Source organism: Amblyomma maculatum, chromosome 5, assembly GCF_055883805.1.
Source record: "Amblyomma maculatum isolate TAMU_Amacu chromosome 5, ASM5588380v1, whole genome shotgun sequence".
Taxonomy (NCBI): domain Eukaryota; kingdom Metazoa; phylum Arthropoda; class Arachnida; order Ixodida; family Ixodidae; genus Amblyomma; species Amblyomma maculatum.
The window spans coordinates 140777035-140798354 of NC_139348.1; the positions used below are offsets into that span (position 1 = coordinate 140777035).

At 44.9% G+C, this 21320-nt stretch overlaps 1 protein-coding gene across 1 annotated transcript in view; it reads left to right on the forward strand.

Annotated features, from left to right (window-relative positions):
* Positions 1 to 10539: 10539 nt before the first annotated feature.
* LOC146189761 (uridine phosphorylase 1-like) overlaps positions 10540 to 21320 on the forward strand; it is a 33934-nt gene continuing 23153 nt past the window's right edge. The window contains exon 1 of the mRNA XM_084604524.1: positions 10540 to 10767. Within this exon, the coding sequence (XP_084460650.1) occupies positions 10661 to 10767 (107 nt within the window). The 5' untranslated portion in view covers positions 10540 to 10660. The remainder of the gene's footprint in view (positions 10768 to 21320) is intronic.

Sequence of the window (21320 nt, forward strand, 5' to 3'; positions counted from 1 at the left end):
CGGGAAAGCAAGCGAAGAACAAAAAACGAGTCAGAATTTGGTTGTTTTTCTCGTTCGGCCCACTTTATTAGTTCAGAAGGAAAAATAAGGGGGGGGGGGGGGGGGGGCTGTTTTTAATTACCGATATCACTGCTGCTATACATTAGCCTCGGCGGAACTGGCTGTATACACGGAAGTAGTGGCGTCGCGAGGGGTGTGCAGCTGGGCAATGAGCGGGAGGAAGAGGCCAAGAGCGAAATGAATTTTATGTAAAGACACGACAAGGCGCGCATTTGTGCCTCTAAGACACTGACTGGCAAGTGTGATCTCGTAGAACGAATTATTCTGTTTTTCAGGAGTGCTTGAAAACAAGTGTCTTAGTTTATGCCAGAGACTCCGCGCCATTTTAACATTCGACCGGGCCTGTGTACGTATGTGTACCCGAAACACCAGCATTAACCCGACACCGATCGGAAACCCTTGCGCGGGTCCGTGTTAGACGACACCACCGCCTCTTTTTGTGTATGTGCAGTTCACTCTCCTTTCCCAAGCGAGGACCGCTGGCAGTATCTCTCCGGTAGCCTTTTGTCTTGTTCATTTATATCCCGTCTTTCTCGTTCATCGGTTCCAACTCGCACTTTCAAAACGTCGGAAGGCACGGAATGCCTGTTGCTCAGTGGAATGGCAAGTCTGATCAATACAGAGGAGGTACAAAGGTAGTTGCGATCTGGTGCTAAAATACGGGGGGGGCGAGAAGGGGGGGGGGGGGGAGAGGAGGAGGCGCCGCTGCGGGGGACCCTAGCGACGCCACTGTACGTACAGTGGCGTCGCTAGGGTCCCCCGCAGCGGCGCACTCGTCTTCCGTACGGAAGTAAAGCCCTATCTTGAAGAGTGCGCGAGCAAAGCTGTAATGTTACATCATCATCATCATCAAAACTTTATTTCCACCGAAGTGAAACTCCTTTTTTGACCCCCAGTACGCAGGCCTAAGGGAGCCCTACTCAGGAGCCTCGCAAACAAAGGTCTGGTGAAGACACATTGTTGCTTCACGGCCTCAGCCACCAGACGGATGGCGTGTTGCTGTTGAGCGCGGTTCTCGCTCCGCAGTAAGGTCTCCCAGGCTTCTATCTTTTATCTTTTGCTCGGCGCCTGGGCTGCCAGCACATTCCCAAATTACGTGGTCGAGAGTGCCCCTCTCCCCGCATGTTATGCAATACTGGTCTTTCTCCTCTTTAGAGATTGTCATGTATACCCAGAAGGGGCTTATATGATTTTCCCCTTGTCGTTTTCTCCACGCAATTGCCTCCTCGTTTCCGAGGAAACGGTCTGGCGGCGGATAGACCTTCCTGCTCAGCTTATAATGTTCCGTGATCTCGTTGTATGAAATCAAAGCTATCTTTCATGTCTATTCGAGAGGGCTGCTCTACGGCCGCCCGGTGATAGAGAGCTCGGGCAAGCTCGTGTGCAGCCTCATTTCCTGCAATAGACTTGTGCGCTGGAATCCATATTATCTCTATATTACGTTCTATCGGCCTCGCCTCGAGGACGCGTTCGGCCTCTTCCGAGATTCTTCCTTCCCCAAAGTTCCTCACTGCATTTTTGCTGTCACATAAAATTGTCCTGGCCTTGGTACCGACGCAAGCGAGCGTTATCGCCAACTCTTCCGCCGCGCTGGCATCTCTCGTGCGGCTCGAAGCCGCTACCATTGATGCTACCGCCCCGTCGACCATCGCAGATACAGCCGCCCCGTGCTGTCCGCACACCGCGTCTACATAAGCCACCTGGTCTGCCGGTCGCTTCCTCATCTTTCTTTCGTACATATTGTTACGTGGCAAGGTTAGTGCACGAAGGTTAGTCCAGGATGACGCAGTACACAAAGCACAGAATCACAGCAGCGTTAACCTTCTTCTAGCACTGAACGTTGCTGCCACTTTGTCGTCTTCTGTGTCACTCCTCCTGATCGTTGTCTTCTTTTACGTCCAGCGATGCAGGGCATATATGTCACAATATGAACAGTGCTACTGAGACGTGTGTAGGAGGCAGTCGTGGGACGGCTGTGCTTATTGTGCTGTTTTGATACAAATACGGTTTTGTGCGCCATGCTGCGCCCAAGGCATTAAATTGACCGAAATTGCTCTTACTTAATTGTGTAAAAATGGCCGAGCAAGCACGACCCGATTTATTTTTGCCTTTCATGTCGCGGCTTCCGTGGGTGTCCGAGCATTAGAAATAGTTTGGGATAGTGATTGCTATTCATTCGCGCCACACTTGTTCTATATATTCGATCAGTGTTAATATTCAGAAATCATGGGATCTTTTGTTTTGTTTTGTTTCTGTTCTCACGGCCAGCCATCCTGGATTTCAAGCGGCGTGCACTGGCTGCAGTATTTCATAACTGTCACGACAGTTAATGGCTCATCTTTTTATTATTTTTTTTTTGCCCCCAAGGTCAGAGGCATTACAGAGGGGAGTAGAGGGTACAAAACGTAATAACAAGCAAATAGAAAATAACGCAGACAAGTCAGTCGACAACATATACAATACTGGCTATGGCAGTACGAAAATGATCAATGTCTTCAATGCTGGCGATCGGAGCGGGAAGGTGGTTCCAGTCCTTGGAGGTACGAGGGGTGAAAGACTAGCAGCATGTTTGTGTCCTGAATAAAGAAATCCCAACATTGTGTTCATGATCCAGTCGAGAAGAGATATATGAAGGTGGGGGAATGAGTGCGGTACGAATCTGGGGCCAAGTGTGAAATATTTTATGAAAAAAAAAAAAATGCGCGAAAGTTTACGACGAAACGCCAAAGAAGGGAGGTTTAAAATGCGCTTCATTGGTGAAATACTAGCAGTACGATGATAGTTGTGCAGGATGAAACGAGCGGAGTTATTCTGAACCATTTCAAGGGCGTGAGATAGGTTGGCACAATGTGGGTCCCAGATGGACGCAGCATATTCTAGTTTAGTACGGACTAGTGTTTTGTACAAGATGAGTTTTAGAGAGCTAGGGGCGGAAGAAAATTTACGATGGAGATAACCGAGCATGCGATTAGCATTGTTAATTATCGTGTTAATGTTAAGTGACCAAGTGAGACTTCGTGGAATCGACGTGTTCGGTAATGTTATTTGGGGAAGAAAACGGTGCTTTGGCACCATCGAGAGTCATTACGGCGCCACTAGCGGGCACTGCGACGATAGGAGTTCTGGACGTCCGAAAAGTTCGATCAGTGGCATAGTTTCGGTTTCTTTTAACTGCACCCAATCACGCTTCGGCGATCGGGCGCGCGCTTCGGCCAGTCGCGCCATCTCGAACACTGCTTGACGCCTCAAAGCTTTTATTAAGGCTAGAGCCTTTTATTGCCTCATCCTTGTCAACAAAAGTGTCACGATTTTGCGGCGGCCCTGATTGGCCGAGACGGGATGACGTCGTGGAGGTCTCGACCAGTCACAAAGCAGCATCACAGCATGCTCGAATGCGTGCCTTAATATGGCCATATGCCAAGCAATGACTAAGTAATTATCGATATATAAATAATCACTGCAATACCTAATTAATATCTAATTACTAGGTTATTGTTCAATCCATCACTAATTAAACATTACTTAATTACCAGTTTCTTAACAATTATAAATTGTACCCTAATTATTAGTTACTATATAGCGCCAGTTGCGTACCTAATTAATAATTGCTAATTGATGCCGCGCACCTGGTAAAATCAACCACACAACAGTAAACATAGAACAACTGCGAAGAAGGAGCGCGATCTCGTCGCTGCCAAGCATAATTCGCTGAATAAATGCACTCGCAGAATGTGAGAGTAGTCGCTCGCTTTACTCGAAGCAGCATTCATCGCTACATGCGTAACAGTCGCGTAGCAGAATGCAGCACTCAGGCTTTCGCCTTTTATCACTTTGGTCGCCAAAGTGTCATCGATTTTTTTTTATTTGTAGATGTCTTCTCGCTTAGAATGCGTGACGTCTAAGCATATTGCCCACGCTCGTATCTACGTGCTTCCAGTATACGCTGAAATTGCGCGCTGGTCACGCGCCGTTCCCTCAGTATCGGTGTTGGCACGCTGCTCAGTATCCTCGAAACGTGACGGGGCTGACATAAGCTGGTACCATTTCTGCGTTACATTGCGAATAGGTTTGTGGAGGCCTTTATGGTTTTAATGATCTGACCGCAGACTCTCAAGTTGCTCCAACATGCTGACATGCCTGCTACGAAATGATTCCATTTCTGCTCCTCAGCTGCTATTCTTTTGGCCGCGTCCCGCTACTCTGTGCCCGATATACGATTTTTGGCTGCTGTTAGTGTTGTAGTGGCCAGTGATAGCATTATTTCGATGCGCGTCTCTCATAGCTTGGTCGCTTTGGAGCTTTAAACCGCATGAACCAAGCTAAATCCTTTATATTTGTTTCATGACGTCCTGGTCGTGATGACATAAGAGCTATATACAGCCGAGTTGTATGCGTGACTGATCCGCTCTGATTGCTTTTCGTAAACGTCACGTCAAAGTTGTGGTGACAAAACAACATCTTTTCGAACCTTTGAACGCTGGTACTGTTATTTCGTTATATTCATTTTGGTTCTCTCTGGACAGGAATTTAACGGTGAGTGAAAACGGAACATTTCGACAGGTTTTCTGATGAGCTAGGTGGAAAAAAAAAAAAGAGAACAGTCAGGACCTCTACTAGACGTTTATGTATCGGCTTGGCGACTTCCTGCTAGGCCTTATGCTGGCTCAGCACACGATTTTTCATGGTCGGTTTGAAGCGCGCGCATTTCCTTAGAGCATACAGGAGAGTCGACGAGGCGACTTCGCATGCGTTAGTGCGTATCTGCAGGATCTCAATCGCCCGGAGCGCTTTCCTGGGCCACCGCCGTAACCTCTTGTTGACCTTTGTCTCGACGAGCCTTGCATGTAAAAGTGGAACGGCCAGTCATTGATTTTAAGTTCCCCACGTTGGGCGCCAGATTTGGGGCTATTTCATCAGATCGGCGCGCTTGGTTGGATGGGGTATTTTTTTATTCCCGGTAGTGCGAACAGGAAAAGGTAAGCGTGCGTAGTAGAAGAGTTGAAATACTCGGAATAGCTGCGCCGGCAGGGTTTCTTTCGACGTACATTGTCTAAACATCGGTGTACTATTCATTTGAAAAGGAAAGCCAACCTTCACGGAAAAGGCCGGCAAATTCTGAAATATTGAACAACCTTAAAGCTGAGCTGTCATATAGCATGAAATTGGCTAGTCAACATTATTTTAGTGAAAGCCTTCGACTGTTTATAAAGAAGAATCGCAGAAGTTCTGGAATCATATTCGAGACACTCGTAGGTCTATTGACCAGCTTCTTTTAACGAAAATGTCACATGTCATGACACTATTGCTGAACATTTTAACAAGTATTTCCACCCCGTGTTTTCTAAAGATGATGATCCCGAATTCTAATGTGATCCATCGGATGATAATGAAATTTGTTTCCTGTAAAGGTGTGCTGGAAAAGTTGCTACAATTAGATCCCAAATTTTCCGTTGGCCCCGACAATGTCCCGAACGCATCTTTTTAGAAGTTTAGAAGAAGTTTGTTTATTCATGAAAACAGGTATTGCATAAATAATACCGCTATTAAAATAAAAGCCGCTATTCAGAGTCATTAGCGCATTTCTGGACCATTATTTTTCTTGTGTCACTATCATCCTTTTCGCTGCCTCCCGAAGAAAGGAGTCATGCTTTATGCGAGCAACCATCGTCCTATTTCCCTTACGTCTGTAAAATGCTTACGCATGTTGTCGCTAAACATATTCATTATGTATTAAACAGTAACGCAGCTTTAAACCCCTGCCAACATGGTTTCAGGAAAGAATTTTCTACTAGTACACAGTTAGTTACGGCCATTCATAATTTTAGCACTATACTTATTTACCCAGACTGAGTAGAATCAGACTTTCTCGATTTTATTAGAGCTTTTGACAAGGTTATGCACAATAAATTGCTTTTCAAGCTTAAAATAACCAGAATTCCTTTAGCCTTAAAGAACTGGATTGCCGATCATTTAATGATGCAAATTTGTGCAGATTAATGACGCCTGTTCGTCGCATCTTCCTTTTTCCCTGGCTATTCCTCAAGGAAGCGTATGGCCCTTTACTGTTTTTAGTATATGCTAATTATATAGTATCTGCCATTAATACAAGCGTTAATAACAGTCAATTTGCTTATGTCTAAATGCTAAGCTGACTCACTCATCTTCTGGTCAAGCCATGCTAAACACTGCCCTTAACGATGTTATGAAATGGTGTTACAAATGGTATGGTGATTAATATGGAGAAAAAAAAACGGTATCTCTGTGAAAGCAAGAAAGGAAAAGCTCTGATATTTAACTGCTCTCTTAACAGAAGTCAGATTTCTGAGGTTACAACTTAAAAATACCGTGGGACTATAATTCTCAGTTTAGTGGGACTGACCACATCAAGTATATACGTCATCAGCAAAAATAAGTATAGGCTTATTGAGGCATAAACTCAAAGGCACACCAAGTGACGTTAAGAAATTGGCTTATACATCAATCCTTAGGTCGAAACTTGAGTACGCCGATATGGTGTGGGATGCGCACATCAAGAAATACATTTCAGATCAAAAAAGTACTGAGACGTGCAGTGCGCTTTATATATAACAAATACCGAAAAATTGACTCTCCATGTGCTTTAATGATAGATAATCAAATACATCTGCTCCAAATTAGAATAGAAGCTTCGCGGTAACCTTTCTTCATTTGCTGCTTCATAGAATATTAGGAATCTTCCCAGACAATTACGTTACACAATCAGTAACTCGAACAAATCCACCATAATTACACCTTGACTCCCTACTCTACTAAAACAAAGCAGTATAAATATCCATATTTCCCGCGAAATATCACAGAGTGGAACTGGTTACTTGAAATTGTCTTTTTAAATGTGCTTGCTAACGTGTAAATCTGTCTCTATATTCTGGAGACCTGCTCTTCATTCACTGTATTAATTGAAATTCACTATTGTTCTTAATGCTTTGAATGCGATTTTTGTTCAGTTTTGCCCATCCTGCTTGGGCTGTATCAGATTTGCAGTATCCTGTAAATACAATTAAAAATATAAATAAAATACACGCGGCCATCCAGACGAAGATGCGGAAGAATAACTTTACCTCTTCGACCGCGTGGCAAGGTTCAACGCATGGAAAGACGCTACAAAGTAGAGGCAAGTCTGTTTTGTCCTTCAAATAAAATATGGGCCAAGTCGCATTTCAACCGGACCCTGCTTATCGAAGGGAAGCATCTCCGGCAGACATCGTAAAAATATATTTGCAAAGAACGAGCCACAATATCGGGCCTGCCTATAAACCACAGCAAGACAGGAGAAATGTGGGAAGGCTTTGTTGCAGATTTATGTGGCGAGCTGGCTTCCGGCGAGTATCACATATCTCTGGCGTTCTCACGGTGCACGCGCGCTGTTGTGAGCAAAAGTTGTATATGTATATATCGCGAGTTTCGGTTTAACTGTTTTGCGGCGTCGCTTTCCGACTGCGCCTGTTGTTGAGACTGGCGATTAGGCGGGGTTTTGCCTGCGCTTCTGTCACTGTGCTCGTTTCGATCCGTGAGGCGTCTGTTCAAAGCAAAGCACCAAACAGCGTTGTAAGAACAGCTAGACTACGCTGCACTTGGTATACACAACTTCTGCCTCCAACAGCACGCCATACAGGTTCCCTGTGGGATCATCATCTGTGTACAAATATGCCACCGCGGTAACGAAAAGAGCGGTCTAACAGCGTCGGTTATCTGTAACTCCTTTGGCGATTGGAGTTGCAAGCAGCCCGGGCACGAAAAGCATGTCTGGCTAGTTTGTGACGCATTAAAAAAAAACAAAACAAATTAGCTCACACACAAGGCTACCAATGAGGCAACACGAGCGCCAACTTCCAGATGAACATATAATTCACAGCTGCTATTTAGCGCTAGTGTTGTACGCATCATTGTCCGTCTTATGTTCCTTAACTTTGATTCACTGCTATGCCTGATATAGGGCTTTTATTACGAGCAGTGGCGTCACCAGGGTCATAGGATATCTTGCACCGTGGTCATGGGCATGGCACGCGATCAGCCCTCCCCTCCCGACCATATATTTTGGTTTGGTCTGGTTTGTGGGGTTTAACGTCCTCAAGTAACTCAGGCTATAAGATACGCAATAGTGGAGGGCTCTGGAGTAATTTCAACAACCTGGGGTTCTTTAACTTGCACTAACATCGCACAGCACACGGGCGCTTTACTTTTCGCCTTCGTCGAAAAGCGGGCGCCGCGGCCTGGATTCGATCCCGCATCCTCGTGTACAAATTCGAGCACCTTAACTACTGCACCACCACGGAGGACTCCGGAGGTTTCGACCACCTGGAGTTCTTTAACGTACACTGACAACGCACAGCACACGGGCGCCTTGCTTTCCGCCTCCACCGAAAAGCGACCGCCTAGTCCCGACCATATATGCTTTGCGTGAATACAAAGCCCGATGTGTTGTACCAGAGGGCAGATAATTCACCAAAGCGCTATAGGGTAAACCTGCACGTCCTGCACATGGTAGGCCTGCGACCCGCGAGGTCCTGAAGAATAAGCCCTTTAATGGCGGCATGTGATGAATACACCCTGAACTTCGGAAGTGATTACAATGCGGCCGAGCGGAGCAGGCAAACAGGACACCCTACAGGCTAAGCAAAATGAAAGATCACAGATTATTCGTCCGCCCTCCTTCCCTATAGGCGAAGAGTGATAGTGATATCAACAAGATCTGTATCGCACTCCTGCTTCCATCACCCACTTCCGGGGTGACCGGTGTCACGTGAAAGGTCGCACAGTGTCCGGAGCAGTGACATGTGCCGGCCCATAGGAGGAGGAGGAGGAAACAACTTTATTAAACGCATTGCATTAAGCGTTAAGAATGTCCTGGGCCATGGTCACCAAGGCCAACTGATCTTGCAGCTGGTCAGAGGCTAACCAAGCCCGCCACGTTGGGGGAGGAGGGTGTGGAAAGTGAGGAGATTGGAGGGCGACAGGGCATGAAAAGATACAATGCTCCAAGTTTGCATAGTGTTCTGGGCAATGTTGTCGTGGGCTTAGGTCCACCTGGGCAACAATGTTTTTGAGCAAGAGTCGAACGCTATCGCTTACTACAAGTGTGCTTCTTGCGAATGACGCAGTAGAATCATTTTACAATCGTTCACAAAGTTCTGCGACCTGTTTGTAGCGCAACATAATATATTCGAAACCGTGCCTCTATTCAGCGCTCAGCAAAATCCTGATTGAGGACCTTGAAGTGGGCATGAAAAAAAAAAGCTGTCACGTGATAATATTGAAGCTTATAATAGTCGCGAACAAACTGAAGTTTAGATTATGGGATTTAACTTCGCAAAGCGACAGAGGCTATGAGCCACGCCCGTAGTGGAGGGCTCCGGAGATTTCAACCACCTGCACACGGGTGCCTTCGTTTTCGCTTCCAATTTAAAAGCGGCCACGCGTCCTTGGGCACAGCAGTCGATCATCCTAACCACTTTTCGGAAGGCAGCAGTGTAATAATAATAATAATAATAATAATAATAATAATAATAATAATAATAATAATAATAATAATAATAATAATAATAATAATAATTGATTCATTGGAAAGGAAAGACGCAGTATCTGCCACACTTGTTCTGCGGACACCTGAACCGCGCCGTAAGGGAAGGGAGGAAAGTGGGAATGAAAGCGAAAAGAGATTGGTTGGTTTGTTTGTGGGGTTTAAGATCCCAAAGCAACTCAGGCTATGAGAGACGCCGTAGTGGAGGACTCCGGAAATTTCGACCACCTGGGGTTCTTTAACGTGCACTGACATCGCACAGCACACGGGCGCCTTGCTTTTCGCCTCCATCGAAAAGCTGCCGCCGAGGCCGGGATTCGATACCGCGGCTTTGGGAACAGTAGTCGAGCGTCGTAACCACTGCGCCACCCCGGCTGGGTCAAAGCAAAAAGAGAGGAATGTGAGCCATAGTGGAGGGCTCTGGAGTAATTTCGACCACTTGGGGATCTTTAACGTGCACTCTCATTGCACAGCATACGGACGCCTCTTCGTTTCGCCTCCATCGAAACGCAGCCGCCGGCTGTCGGGATCGAACCCAGGTACTCCGGCACAGTATAGCCGGGCCTCTTAACCACTGCACCACCGCGGCGGGGGAGGGCGATAGAGGGAAGGAGACGGCCTCAAGATCGTTTGTCTTGCAGAGGTCGACCGCATTACGTAACGTCCCGTCGCAAGTTTCCCCCTAGGCTATGCTTTACAGACGGGCTGTGCTCACGCACGCTAACGGAGACGGCGTCAAATTTGCCTTTTTTGTTTGCGCCCGTCAAACCGGAGCGGGCAGTCCTGTGTAGCGACAGCTGCGTGACACGCGCTCTTTCCTTTCGTTGCCAACTGGATTCTGTAACAGTTGGCCGCTGTCTGTGCACTCACTCTCGCTCGCTTTTTAGATAACGGTAATCCCTCGCAAACCGCTTGCGCATCACCCTCTCTCGCTTATACAGCTTACAGCTGACTGGCCGCGTTCCGTTGCGTCTCGCCTTATCTTTTGCCCTCTCCGCTGCTTCTCCGGGGCACCTTGCTTCCGCAGCTCTCCTCTGCCTTCCGATGCCAGTTTCATTGGGCGACGGGATGGAGAACTACGAGCCTCTCCCGGCCGGCGCTGCTACCGCGACCACCGCCACTGCACGTCGAGAGGAGCCAACTGACGACCGGTGAGACATAGCCATTACGTAACCACGAGGATCACTTATTCTGAACGCGGTGTGTATTTTTTTTGTTGCTGTTGTTTAACGGCCTTAGTTTGAACCAGTTAGAGGTAATAATGGAATTCAGTTGGTTCCGATTGGTCGCGGTTGTGGTTTTGAGAGCGCTTTCACAAGTGGGCTTCAGTTATTGGAGGCGTTTCATCTGGCTATAATGTCCCGGTGTACAGCTGGGAGAAAAAGTTTACGGGTCGCGTATGCTCGGGACCAGATTTACTGCTGCGTAACCTCGTGCGTCTTGTATTACCTACACTGATGGTTGTAGCATGCCCATTCCGTCATAATACTCGGAGGCATTTCAGGTGACTGGCTGATGTGACGTTGCGGACAAAAGGTTTTCAGCGTTACAGCGTCCCGTCAACTTTTGCGGTTGGCTGTACGTACTGCAGGGTTTGACCCTCTGATTAGAAATACCGGCTCATTGCTTCATTAGGATCATTTAACACAACGCTCACATTGGAGTCGGCATACTGATGGCACAGATTGCGCAAACTGCGGAATGATCGTTTTTTTTTTTTTTTTTTTTTTTTAAATGGTCGCATAAACGAAGTTTAGTTCATTTTAGACGGTATTTTGTCACTATTGACGCCTCCATAAAATGGGGCCTTGCAGCTAACGAAACGGCACGCTTGACAGTAATGTTTCGGGAAAGGAAATAATTTGTCTGCCTTTTTTTGTGGTCATACAAAGATGCAATAAAGTTCGACATATAAAGTTACGGTGCGATAAACGGATGGAGATGATACAGAGAACACGGGCTTTGTTGTCTGTGTCTCACCGCCCCGTTTATCTCCCTTATCTTGCAGATTCTACAGCAGTAACTACTTTATGAACCATCTACTCCTATACTCCGAGTCGAAAAAAACTACAGAACAGTGTCAAAAATACGACAAAATATCCTGTAGTTCTATCGTAACCATCAGGTTTTTCTGTAATTCTGTAGTACTTTTCTGTAGTTCTGTAGTTTTTCTGCAATATATTTCTGTTGTCTGTAGTTCTATTGCACTTTTCTGTTGTAACTATAGAAATTTCTGATGTTACTACAGAATGTTCTGTTGTCACAACAGGTTTCCCGTCAAAAACTGGACAGAAATTCTGTCGTAACATCAGAAAATTTTCTGTAGTTTTTTCCGACTGGGGTTTAACCAAAGTGGTGCACCGCAACGGTGGGAAACCAACATTGCTTCCCGTTGCGTAGCGCTCCTCAGAGTGTATACCTTTAATTCAACCTAATTAGATAATTAACTAAATATATATGAACAACTTGTAATATTTACTTTAGGGTAGACTGTGTTCCGTTGACGAGCTTAAGAAATAGCTTACCCAATTTTTTTCTGCCACCGTTTCTCATACGTGCCCCCTTTTTCGGGCATTTTAAGAAGGCCCGCGAAATATTAAAAGAGAGAGAGAGAACGTGATAGGGCGCTCTCGTAATGTACTAGCTCTACTAAACGCGTTTGGAAGGAACGGAGCATCCTGAAGTGAGCTAGCTGCCGACGCCTCGGCCAGCATAGTCTCAGCAATTTCGTCGGCCCATTTTGCGGGAACATCGAAACCGCGCTTCATGATCAGCGATGAGGAAGGAAGGGGCTGGTTAGCAACATTCTTAGATCACTTATCTAATAGCGTTACTGGCCACCGAATGCCGGATAAAGCAGAGCTTTTATTGAAGCATAAAGAAAGGACAAACAAAAGAAAAGGAAGGAAAGAATTAAACGAGTTTGCGCTGTTCAAGGTAGCCTCTGTTACGCATGGCGTATACGGCTCGATCGGTCGAAAAGCAGTCGGTTTAAGGTCTAGTCACGCGGGAAAATCCTGATTGGTCAACAGGGTTACGATGTCACAACCACATGACCTCGTGCGGGAATTTCAAACACCCCACATTTAAAATAAAGCTTTTAAATATACACAATGAAATAAATTTGTCCCCATTCGGGCTAGAACCCAGGCCCTCTGCATACCAGACGGGCGCGCAACGCATAGACCAGAAGGGTTTTTTTTTCTTTATTGACCCCCCCCCCCCCCCCTCATTTTACACGAGCAAAATGATACCTGACACACAGAACATGGGCTAAGAAACCACGCCTTCTAGGGCTGCGTGATTCATTAAACTTCGCGCATGTGTAACAACGCTTCCATTCTCGGAAGCCACTCAGGCAGTGGGTCTTGTGACTTGGACGTCAGTAACGCTTCCAACCAACGCACTGGCGAAAATACTGCCTTATTGTCATCACATCACTGTCTGCATGAATGCAAGCCTCCCATGGATTGCCAAATATTGTACAGGCCCAACACCGTGATCATGACCAGCGGTAGCCGATCATCATTTTCTGTGGGCAAAAATTTAATTCCGCAAGCATCCATGGGCAGGTCTTTCTAAATCGTTCGCTGTAGAATGTAAAAAAAAAAAAAAAGAAAAAAAGAAAGAAAAGGCTTTCCAACAATTTTTACCAATGTGTTTGATAGTAGTTGCATGGTAACAAGCGGGTTAGAGGAGGACTCAGTGAACGTGTTGTGGCGGTTGCGGTGTGGGCTTTCTATGTGTGCTTGTTATGTGTACTGATGTTGCAGTAATAATAATGGTAAAATGAAATGATTTAAACAAGAAAAAAAAGCGAGATATGTGTAAATTTATTAGTATAATTAATTATATATTAATATATAATAATATTTACTTTATAAATTCATATTACTTTATTAATAATTATAATTTAATCATTGCTATTATTTTATTTATTGATTGGTTTATAAAGATTTTACAGCGTCCTTCTGATCATTATTGCAGGGGGCGAAGTTATGCATCATGATGAAATGCAGGCTGTCGTTGCAATGTACAAAATACGTGCATTATACAAGTGAATAATAAACACTGCAATACTTCAACGATAGCACTGTGATGGACAGTACACATTGTACAAGATATATACATTGTAAGATGGCGGTTTATTGAGGTACTCGGACTGGGCAGATCAGTGGCGAACACAGCGACAGCGAACGCAGTCAGGTTCTAACACGTGCAGCGATAACGACGCCACTGACTGAAATGTTCCCCATTCACTTCTTCCTCTTCACAACATCATAAAACTGATAAAGAGTGCAAACATTTCAGCTCTGTCGCGATACAAAATTGCAGTCGTGCAATATATGAAGAAAGGATGAGGACGCGGCAAGTATTGGATAGTTCCACTCTGTTAGAATGCAGGGAAGAATTGGCAAATTAAAAAAAAAAAAAAAAACGTTTAGTCGACAGCTGTCTTTATTCTTATTTTCATGCTCTTGTTCACGCAGGTGGACACGCTCATTTAGGTAAGGTAACTAATAATTCCGGTTTTAATTTATAAAGCCTTCAGTTCAGTTCAGTCGTTCAGTCGTGTCCGACTCTTCGTGACCCTATGGACCATGTCACGCCACGCTTTCCGGTCTCTCACTATCTTCATAACATCACATAACTTCATCTGCAGTGCCTCGAGGATGCCATCTAACCATCGCGTTCGCTGCCTACCCCTTCTCCGGCGACCCTCAACCCTTTCCCAACATCAAATCTTTCTCCAGCGACTCCTCTCTTCTCATCAGATGACCAAAGTAGCTGAGCTTTAACTTTAAAATTTGACCCTCCAATGAGCAGTCAGGGTTTATGGTCGACAATATCGACTGATTTGATCTTCTGGCAGTCCAAGGAACTCTCAAGAGTCCTCGCCAGCACCACAATTCAAACGCGTCAATTTTTCGGCGGTCAGCCTTTTTCACAGTCCAACTCTCGCATCCATACATCACAACTGGAAAGACCATAGCACGAGTTATACGGATCTTGGTTGGCAAACTAATGTCTCTGCTCTTTACTAGGCGGTCAAGGCTAGCCATGGCTCTCTTTCCCAGAAGCAGGCGTCTCCTAATTTCATGGCTGCAGTCTCCTTCCGAGGTAATCTTGGAGCCCAAGAACAGAAAATCTGTCACAGCTTCCACTTCTTGTCCATTGATGCTCCAGGACTTGATAGGGCAAGACGCCATGATCTTTGTCTTTTTAATGTTCAGTTTAAGCCCAAACTTCTCACTCTCTTCTTGTACGCGCATCAGAAGTCTCTTGAGTTCCACTTCACTTTCTGCCATTAAAGTGGTATCATCCGCATATCTAAGGTTGTTGATACGTTTTCCTGCAATCTTCACTCCAGCTGAAGACTCGTCTAGACCGGCCTTCCTCATGATGCACTCTGCATATAGGTTAAATCGGCAGGGCGACAGTATGCAGCCTTGCCTCACTCCTTTCTCGATCGGAAACCAATCAGTAAGACCATGCCCAGTTCTGACTGTGGCCTCTTGCCCTTCATACAGGTTCCTGAGGAGACAGATGAGGTGAATTGGAACTCCCATCTCTTGGAGAGCTTGCCACAATCTGCTGTGATCTACGCAGTCAAACGCTTTCGCATAATCAATAAAGCAGAAGTAGATGGGTCTCTGGAACTCTCTTGCTTTTTCCATGATCCAGCGAAGGTTAGCAATTTGATCTCTAGTTCCTCTGCCCTTGCGAAACCCAGCTTGCACGTCCGGAAGCTCCCGATCCACATACTGCGGCAGCCTACCTTGGAGGATTTTCAACATCACCTTGCTAGCATGCGAAATAAGCGCGATCGTGCGGTAGTTGGAACAATATTTGGCACTGCCTTTCTTTGGAATGGGGATGTAAACTGACCTCCTCCAATCCTGTGGCCACTGCAGGGTTGTCCAAATCTTCTGACATAATGTATGCAGAATGTTAACAGCGTCATGGTTGAGGTTTTGAAGCAACTCAGCTGGAATGCCATCAATTCCGCTAGCTTTGTTCTTAGCAAGGCTGGCTAAGGCCCATTCAACTTCACTCTTCAGGATGCCCGGCTCGAGATCAGTAATCACAACCGTCTTATGTTGGGTTTGCACATTCGGGTCCTTCTTGTACAGTTCTTCTGTGTATTCCTGCCACCTCTTCTTTATCTCTGAGGCTTCAGTGAGGTCCTTGCCTTGTTTGTCCTTTATCACGCCCAGCTTAGCACAGAAGCTTCCTTTGATATCTTTGATTGTCTTATACAGAGCTCTGGTGTCCTTAATTGGCTGTTGTCCTCAACTGCTTGGCACTGTATGTTCAGGAAGGTATTCTTATCTCTCCTTGCTATTTTCTGAAAATCCGCATTGAGAACCTTGTATCTTTCTTTTTCCCCCATAACTTTTGCCATCCTCCTTTCCTCAGCTATTTACAAAGCCTCTTCAGATAACCAGTTTGCTTTCTTGCATTTCTTTTGCTTTGGAACTACCTTAGTAGCAACTTCTTGTATTATATCACGAACATCAGTCCACATCTCTTTGGGCTCTCTGTCTTCTAGATCTAATTCTTGAAATCGATTCCTCACTTCCACAGCATATTCTAATGGAATTTGATCCAGATCATACCTGAAAGGCCTTCTAGTTTTCTGCGTTTTCCTCAATCGAAGCTTAATTTTGGCAACAAGAAGCTGATGATCGGTGCCACAATCGGCCCCAGGCCTTGTTTTTACTGCTTGTATAGCGCTTCTGCAGCTCTGCCGGCAAAGAATATAATCGATCTGATTCCTGTACAGACCGTCCGGTGAAGTCCATGTGTACAGGCGCCTCTTGTGCTGTTGAAAATGAGTATTCGCTATGGTCAGGTTGTTTTCTTGACAAAACTCTACTAGCCTCTGCCCAGCTTCATTTGGCTCGCCAAGACCGAACTTGCCTATAATTCCGGATATTTCTTCCCTCCCGACCTTAGCATTCCAGTCTCCTATGAGAAAAACGACGTCTGATGATGGGGTGCGGTCTAAAAGGCATTGTAGGTCCGCATAAAATCTCTCAACGTCAGCTTCTTCAGCAGTAGTGGTCGGTGCATAGACTTGGATAACTGTTATGTTGAAAGGGTGACCTTGGATCCGAAGTGAAATCATTCGGTCGTTTTTGGGGTTGTACCCTAGCACCGCTTTGCCTATTCTTCTGTTTACTATGAGAGCGACCCCATTCCTTCTCTTGGATTCGTGCCCACAAAAAAAGACATAATGGTCGCCGGAGTTAAATTCTCCCATTACGGTCCACTTGAGCTCGCTGATACCCAAGATATCAATGTTCAATCTGTCCATTTCTCGCTTGACGACATCCAGTTTACCTTGCGTCATAGATCTTACATTCCATGTTGCTATGTGATATATCTCCTTGCAACATCGGACTTTCTGGTCGCTTCCCGACACATCCACAACTAAGCGTCCTTTTAGGTTTAGCCCAGCCGCTTCATTCGTCCTGGAGCTACTAGGAATCGCCCTTTGTTCATCCCCAGTAACATGTGGAACGCCTTCCAACCTGGGGGGCTCATCTTCCGGCGCCATATCATTAATGGTATTGTGACTGGCCATAGGGTTTTCTTAGCAGGAAATACTGGAGTGGGTTGCCATTACCTTCTCCAGTGAATCACATTTTGTCAGAACTCTCTGCCGTGACCTGTCTATCTTGGGTGGCCCTACACAGCAGAGCTCACTACTTCATCGAGTTTCGCAAGCCCCTCCGCCACGACAAGGCAGTGATCCATGAAGGGGCATTTATAAAGCATTAAATAACAATGCTACTCATAAATAATTTGGCCTTGCAGAGAGCAAGGGCTACCACAAACGTTTCGCAATATTGCATGACCGGTTTGTGCGATCATAGTCTTCCGTCCCTATGCTTATGCTTCCTCCAGCATATATATATATATATATATATATATATATATATATATATATATATATATATATATATATATATATATATATATATATATATATATATATATATATAATTTGTTGCCACGTTTTGCGCACACATATTCTAATATTGGGTTAGCATTAGCGAAGATTTGGTTTCAATCCAACGAGACATGTTTGAAGTTGCGCCGCAAAAAGTTCAAAACCAGGTTACATGAGCATGCATCCCAGGACACAGTGCTCCAAAACGCAATGTCCAGGTACTATGTACGACGAACAAAGGAATGTAATTGATAAGATAATCTTTAATGAAAGGCCGCCTTTTATTCGCGAACCTTGTCATATTGCACTTTGAAATATTAAGTTTCATGCTTCGCTTCCTGCACCACGATAGGACAGAGTTGAGTTCACCCTGCAAGCTGTCGTGGACAGTAGCTAGCATTCTAGTGGGAGAGCGACCCACTGATGCAAAGTTTTTGTGCCAGTATCACCAGACAAGAGAGACAGATTGAATCTTCTGAAAGCTTACCTAGATCCACTTCAATCCTGCTGGCTTTGTTTGGTTTTGAATTGGCCTAGTATCGGTCCCGGTTGTGTTCGTCAAACTTGATTTCGACTGTGTTTGCATTGTTTCGATCTCTTGTCCACATTTGCGGACAAGAAATCCACTGTTTCTCTTTCCTGCTGGAAAAGAGCACGCTGCACCTGAATTACGGCATCTGCTCGAGCGCCGATTGATCACGCAATAAAAAAGTGTCCAAGTAGTAGTCATCAAAGCCTGCGATGTCTCCACTATACTGTTCCAAGAAGCAGCTTCGCGTATACTTGAAACAGCACGTGACCTGGACTTTGGACGCACATTAAAGCTGTCTCAGATGAGTGGACAGTTGGGCTTGTCGGTTCGCGATCATGTTGGAAAAAGCACTGAGAAAAGTCAAAAGGAAGGCGAACAAAGGGAACGTAACACACGCGCCTCTGTTGTGCTTCTTCCTTTCGTCTTAATTATTGTATCAGCGTTGTTTATAACGTGAAAGGTGGTTCTCTCTGTCTCGCATACTTTTGTCAATTTTTAGCTCTGTGCTAGAGAGAATCATCAAGATCAGTCATGTGAGCACGTCTCCCTTTGTGTGGGGCATGCAGTCGGCATTTTCCAGTTTTGCTGTGCTTTATGAAGTCGTTTACCTGATATCTTGAAGTTTGCAGGAAATGAAACTTGTTTTGCGTTTGGCTTTCCCTCATATCTTCAAAATGTCTCCGTGCGTTGCGTCCACAGTTTATCTTAGCGCAGTCCATTCGAAAGAAACCTGCTTTGTTAATGCAGTAAAAGCTTTCGCGTGGCGAACTAAGCATGTCAAGCTATTCTGTGCTCTGTCCACGGAATTTTCTCGCGTTGTTATATCTGTTCATGATCGTTTTGCTCTGCGCGAGTGTTCTGCACGCTGTAAAAGACACGGGGTTGTTCGGACTGTGTAAGCTAATCCACTGGTTTATCTAATCAGGCCTTGCAGAAACAGTGTTCAAGTGCATGGGCTTCGCACGTTCGTGGCCTGTAAACAGCACAGGCCAAAAGGGCAGGTATTACAGTGGTCTGGTCATTTGCCCGTGTGCTAATGACTACACAATGTGTTTCACATAACTTGAACCAATGATTTAAAAAACGCAGAACACTACAGCTGGATGGAAGCAACGACTTTATATTCGTCGTCATGTGGTGCTCCTTAGAATATTCATTATATTTCATGTAATTAGTTAATAAGGTCAAATATGCAAAATCTTTAATATCAAGTTTAGAGCCAAGGGCTGTTCATTACGTTGTAGAGGAGATCCAGATACAATCAACCCAGTTTTTTTGTAACTAAAAGTCAGGGACAAAACTTTGGGGGACGTTTGTGGAAAAATGTTTATTTTTGTGTGACTGGGCAAACATAGTAAATGAAATGTATTGAATCACCAGTGGCCATGCACGGCCCTTTCAGAGAAGAAATATCGGAGGAAAAACTAGCGAGGCTACGAAGAAGGAAATGTTTTTTCCACAAATCCGCATCCCGCAAATTTTTGTTCCTGACTGTACCTGTTACAATTTACAAGATCATTTTTTTCCAGCATTTAAAGAAAGCGGCCGAAATATAAAAAAAATACCATGTGACTGCGATCTTGCGGAACAGTATTGTAGTACTGCCAAACGCGTTTTGAATTAACCAAGCGTGCACGCTTGCCGTATCGAAATGAGCGGCCGACGCCTCATTCAGCATAGTCCCAAAACTCCGTCAGCACATTCTGCCGATGCACGGAAATTCGGAGTCGCGATCATCGATAAGCAATTGGCAGGTTGCCGACAGCCAACTAGGACGGCGCTTTTATCTCTAGCTATCAGACTCAGAAGAGAAAAAATGAAGAAAAAGCACGGAAGTCGCTTAATTCGAGGCAGTCGCGGCTTTCTTCATTTGTGTCATGGTGCAACCCAGCCCGCCGAAGTGAGCAGAGCCGTTGAGCATGCGTTTAATGTCATTGGGAGCGCTGCAATTATATAACGCAGAATCGCAGTCACGTGACATTTTTTTCATATTTCGCGGGCTTTCCTCAAAATCCCAGAAAAAGCGGCCACGCTGAAGATACTTTGGTAAACAAAAAAAAGACTAGATAGATTGTTTCGAACCACTTAAAAACTTGTTGAAATCCACTTGGCCCCTAACTCAACAGCAAAGATTTTGCTGAATATCTTAGTTACTTAACTAATTGAACGGAATGCAAAACATTTCTACATTTCCTTGGTTATTTGTGGTACCCAATAATTTATTTAATTTATGTGCATAGAAAGTGTTTCTTGGTTTACTAGCCTAGTTCGCAGATAATGTTTCCACACGGACATTGTTTTCACTTCGTCAGAAATTAAAAACCATAACCATTTCTTGGAGGAAAAACTCAGAGCTGTTCAAACATGATGCGTAGAGAAGTAAACCTTAAATTAAACATGCCGAACATTATAATAACATGTCCCTATAGTCGCTAAGGTGCACATGGTGACCACAGCCTCTGTCCTTTCAGCATTATGACCAAAATCACATACGTAGAACCCATTTCAAGTGACTGGGACTGGTAAAACGCTTTACTATATCAGGGTCTTTGCTATATGAGTTGTTGGTGATGACAGGGTCCTGAAGATTCTGCCTGGAAATTAAATACCTACTTACTGAACACGCCTTGTTGGTTAATGAAAAAATAAATAAAATAAAATACCTTCTATCTCTCTTATCGTCTCTTTATGCCATTTTTTCCGTTATAAAATTTCTTGTTTACATCTTGTGAAAGTACAGCCTTTATCAAAAGTGTACAACACAGGGAGTCTGCTTCTGAGCCGTGTGGTGGCGTTGATTTAGCATTAGTGGAGGTATTTCTCATTGGTGATGCTAGAAAAAAACATCTTACCATCAAGAGATTCAGAGCACTGGAAATGCATTACAAGCCGCACGAAGTGGCTCAGAAGCAGACTCCCTGGGTTCTACACTTTTGACAAAGACTACCTCTTGGCAACATGGCTACGGATATAACTGAGTTTGATTTCATGTGAAAGCCAAAGCCTTGCATAAACACGGCGTCATCTTCCGCTGTTTCTGTCTTTTAAAAAAGCAATGGATTAGAAATGAGTGGGGCAGTCAAACGCTTCAGAATTCCACACGCCGCCTTCTTTCCATGTTTCTAGATAGCTTCACTTTTTCCCCCTACGCGCTGCATGCTTTCCCTCACGGCTACAAGGTTTTCGTAAAGTTGGCTCCTTCTTAATGTACT